This window comes from Berghia stephanieae, chromosome 8 (genome assembly GCF_034508935.2).
Source record: "Berghia stephanieae isolate SIO BIC M18660-M18661 chromosome 8, UCSD_Bste_1.3, whole genome shotgun sequence".
In the NCBI taxonomy this organism is placed as follows: Eukaryota; Metazoa; Mollusca; class Gastropoda; order Nudibranchia; family Aeolidiidae; genus Berghia; species Berghia stephanieae.
In genome coordinates this window covers 56700520-56705519 of record NC_088367.1, presented here as the reverse complement: position 1 = coordinate 56705519, position 5000 = coordinate 56700520, and the positions used below count along the sequence as shown (strand labels likewise).

At 39.6% G+C, this 5000-nt stretch overlaps 1 protein-coding gene across 1 annotated transcript in view; it reads left to right on the top strand.

The window, feature by feature from the left end:
• LOC144979083 (MAM and LDL-receptor class A domain-containing protein 2-like) overlaps positions 1-5000 on the top strand; it is a 64009-nt gene that overhangs the window by 51766 nt on the left and 7243 nt on the right. The window contains exons 8-10 of the mRNA XM_078925699.1: positions 1884-2167; positions 2904-3069; positions 4107-4235. Of these exons, the coding sequence (XP_078781825.1) occupies positions 1884-2167; positions 2904-3069; positions 4107-4235 (579 nt within the window). The remainder of the gene's footprint in view (positions 1-1883; positions 2168-2903; positions 3070-4106; positions 4236-5000) is intronic.

Genomic DNA, 5000 nt, shown 5'->3' with positions numbered 1-5000 from the left:
TTGCCATCCGGAAGTATAACGGACCAACACACAAAACTGTGTGTATCCATGAACGTTTATAGTCGGGTTAATACAGTTCAGTGAGCATTACTCATAAACCCGGATAGCAAAAAACATCAGCAAAGACCTGAGTGACGTCATCTTCGAACTATCTATAGATAGAATGCGGTTTGCCAAGGAGTTGTTTTTTGTTTGTTTTTAAGGGTTTTACGGCGCTTGCAACACATTTAGGTTAAATCAGCGCCAGTAAAAAGGAAGAAAATGGGATAGTAAAAAGTTCTAGAATTACAATGAAAGCACCCAAGAAAAAGTAAGACATAGGGGAACTGGGAACAAATAGGGATCAGATGTAGATTCCAAGAGCACACTATCAAAGTACTTAGTTTGAAATCACCTATAAGTCTCACCCTGACAAGCACAAAATCCAACAAAGAGGAATACACTCAAATGCTTACATTATACATTCAAAATAGCAAATATAATAATACATAACAGAGAGATGATTTACAAGGAAAAAAATATAATCTCCCAAGACAATAGCTATGCATTTGACTGTTTCCCTCCCAGGCAGGACTCCGGCCAGGGCCAGGGCAAAACCAAGTAATCTCATTCCAAGACAAAAACAGAAAGCAAGTTGGAAAACAGATATAGGGGGATAGAAGACACAGTATGTACCTCCCTGCCCACTATGGGAGATCAGGAACCCCACCCAGTGCCAAGGAGTTCACAACATTGCCATACGGAAGTATAACGGACCAACACACAAACTCTGTGTAACCATGAACTTTTATAGTCTGGTTAATACAATTTAGTGAGAACAACTCACAAACGCGGATGGCAAAAACAATAACAAAGACCTGAGTGACGTCATCGTCGAACTATCTATAGGCTGAAATAGTTTGATAATCTTTGCTTGAAGGTGTCTAAATCTGTTGTGTTCACACACGATTCGGGAAGAGCTTCCCAGTCTTTGATGGTGTGGGGAGGGGGGGGGGGGGGCAAATGGATACTTGAAAACGTTTGAATTCGCAGACTTACTTACTTACTCAAAACAAAATTAATTTCATTACCTTCTTACCTACTTATTGTCCTCTCTCTCTCTCTCTCTCTCTCTCTCTCTCTCTCTCTCTCTCTCTCTCTCTGTGTGTCTGTCTCTCTCTTTCTTTCTTTCTTTCTCTCCCTCTCTCTTTCTTTCTTTCTTTCTTTCTCTCTGTCTTTCTCTCTCTCCCCCTCTCTCTCTCTCTCTTTCTCTCTCTCACTCCCTCTCTCTCTCCTTCTCTCTCTCTCTCTCTCTCTCTCTCTCTCTCTCTCTCTCTCTCTCTCTCTCTCTCTCTCTCTCTCTCTCTCTCTCTGAATAAGCCAGTCAGTCTCTCTCTCAAAACGTGGCCATCATCTTCAGGTAACTCCAGGTCTTCATCCGGTCTCTCATCTCTCCCTCAACTGTTCTCCTCCAAGTTTCCTGGGGGGGGGGGGGGGGGGGCCTTCCTCTTCTTCTCTTTCCTTCTGGTGTTCAGTATAGAGTAGTTTTGCTGATGTTTCCTTCCTGTTGGCTTATGTACCACTTGTAAATCACTTCGAGCACGTTAAATGGAGCACTATAGAAAGGTTGGGGGTTGGCAAAGGGTTAACACCCCTTTCCGTAAAACTCAAACCGTTACAGAAACTCAGACGGACAAACCAAATTCTTTTTTTAGCTTGGGCGACCAAAGCGTTTCTGGAATGACAGAATTTATGAAGGACAGAGAAGTGCTAAGACATGGAATGAGATAAAAAAAAGTTAGCTCAGGATAGAGAAGGATGGAAACTGTTTGTCTGTGGCCTATACCCTGACCCAGGGTGAAAAAGCCAATGATGATGATGATATTTTATTTTGGTCACTACAGGGTCCTACGTCTACATGGAAACATCTTATCCAAGAGCACCAGGAGATGTCGCCATATTGGAAAGCGAACTGTTCTCGGATGCCGGAAGTTGCTTCCATTTCTTCTACAACATGTATGGCTCCACCATCGGTTCCCTGCGTGTCGTAGTCGTGTCCTATGACGTCACATCCAACCCAATCCAAGCCGTTGACAACACGACCGTATGGCAGCTTTCCACCAGCCAAGGGAAAGGCTGGAGTGAAGGCATTGTGAAAATTGCTCCCAATGGAAATTATCCTTACAAGGTAAAGTAACTCAAAACGTTACTATTTGTGTCAAATCAATGGTTACTTGTCTCAAAACGTTACTATTTGTGTCAAATCAAATGTAACTTGTCTCAAAACGTTACTATTTGTGTTAAAAAATTGAGCTTTTATATAGCGCAATATCCACTAAACGTGTTCAAAGCGCTTTACAAAGGGTCCCTGTAACCAACAGCAACATTTAACATGTAGAACGTGACATGACGCCTGTTAGGTGATATTACAATTTTTTTTTTCGACAGAGACAACGCTGTAAACGAGCAAGTACTCATGTTACACCTAAGTACGGTGAGAGATTGTGAGTAAAGAGCCTTTTCCAAGGACTCAACTATGCGGCGAGGTCGGCTCGGCTCGAACCCGGGACCTTCCGATCCTAAAGCAAGTGTCATACCAACAGACAACATAGCCACACAACTCTATCTCTATAACCCCCTTGTGTAGCGTTAACTCACTCAACCCTGACACCGACTATATCCGTAGTTTTCCGGAGTTACTTTTACTCCATCCCTATTCGTTACATTTTTCTGAGACAAATTATAGATATACTATCAAAGCTAATGTTTTTAGTTTTTACATGTTAATGGTAGTTGAATAAAATTATAAATGTACATGCTCATTTTCAATTCTTTTTTTCCAATTTGGAAAAGTAGCAAAAAACTCTAGGATTGAGTGAGTTAAGCAAGATTGTTTTGCCTTTTTCTACTTCAACCCTCGCCAGGTCCAGTTGGTTGCCACCAAAGGCAATGGCTACAGTGGAGACATCGCCATTGATGACGTCACGTTCATCAACTCCCAGGACGCGTGCACCCAGACACCGTCAACCTCTATTCATGGCACCACACCTGCCCCGACTGTGACGTCACCAGCACCTGGAACGCTTCCCGGTAATTTCCAATCTCTAACTTAGTCCGTCCTGCCTAAAGAGCTCGTGGAGCTGAAGTTTATTCCCGGTTTCTATAGCGTGAAATGGACAATAGCAATTGCTTGCTATCCTTTGGATTAGGTCTCGTGTCCATCGCAAAAGTACTCTCCGCCAAATGTAACAGACGCAGCAACCCATTCACTGCAGGGTGGATAGGGGGTGGGGGGGTCAGAAAAAATCTCGACTGCACCCGGGATTGATTGTAATCCCTTTGCGTGTGAAGCGAGTGCTCTACCAACTGAGCTATGGGGACCCCCTGATGGACACTGACGTAACACATATGTGACTGACCATCTCAAAACAGTGTGAGATCGTGAAGAATGAGGCCATGAACAGTGGATTTAGACTATACAATGATAGGGTGCTGGTCTATCGATTGGTACTTTCCGCTAGGTCTAATGGACCCGGCTACCCAATCCCTATATTAAGTGGACAGGGGGGTCAGAAAATGATTGTGGTTGTGGTGATAATGATGATGATGATGATATGGATGATGATGATGATGATATGGATGATGATGATGATGATGATGATATGGATGATGATGATGATGATATGGATGATGATGATGGTGATGATTGTTAATATTATTATTATTTTTTTTAAATTATTATTATTATTATTATTATTATTATTATTATTATTATTATTATTATTATTATTATTATTATTATTATTATTATCATCATTATTATTATTATTATTATTATTATTATTATTATTATTATTATTATTATTATTATTATTATTGTTATTATTATTATTATTAATATTATTATTATTATTATTATTATTATTATTATTATTATTATTATTATTATTATTATTATTATTATTATTATTATTATTATTATTATTATTATTATTATTATTATTATTATTATTATTTATTATTATTATTATTATTATTAGTATTATTATTATTATTATTATGCATCGATGCATCAAAATGTAAACCTATTTGATAAGTTTTTGGTTTTTTTTCATTTTCATTTCCAGCAAACTTAAACTGTGGATTTGAGAACAACATGTGTGGATGGACAGATGGTGGACAAAAACTGAAATGGGCGAGGAACAGTGGAAAGACTTTCTCTGCGAGTACCGGGCCAAGCTCCGATCATTCAGGAAGTGAGTTGTAAAATAAGTAGGAAAATATAAAAAAGGGGCAAAATTATATGGAGTAGGCATTGGCGTTAGATAAATAACTGGAAAAGTGTTTTTGAAACTGAGGCATACGGACAGAAAGGCAAACACGTAAGCTTTTATAGATAATATGCGCTTGGCTAAATGGCTCACAACATTGCCATCCGGAAATATGACGGACTAACACACAAAACTATGTGTAACCTTGAACGTTTATAGTCTGGTTAGTGAGCATTACACATAAACGCGGATGGCAAAAAACAATAACAAAGACCAGAGTGACATCATATTCGTTCTATCTATATAGAGCAATATCCACTTAACGTGCTCAAAGAGATTTACAAAGGGTCCCAGACCAACAGTAACACGTAACATGTAGAACGAAACATGGCGCCTGTTTGACGATATTACCATTTTTTACCCACAGAGACAACAATGTTAACGCCAAGGTTCTCAGTTTACACATGAGTCATCATCATCATCATCATTGCCCTTTTTCACCCTGGGTCAGGGTATAGGCCACAGACAAACAGTTGCCATCCTTCTCTATCCTGAGCTAACTTTTTAATCTCATTCCATGTCTTACCACTTCTCTGTATATCAGCTTCTAATTCTTCTCCATGTTCCTCGTGGCCTTCCCTTTGATCTTTTGTCCTGAGGGTTCCAGTCCAATACTTTTTTTTGCTAACAGGCGTCATGTTCCGTCCTACATGTTAAATGTTGCTGTTGCCCAGGGACCCCTTGTAAAGC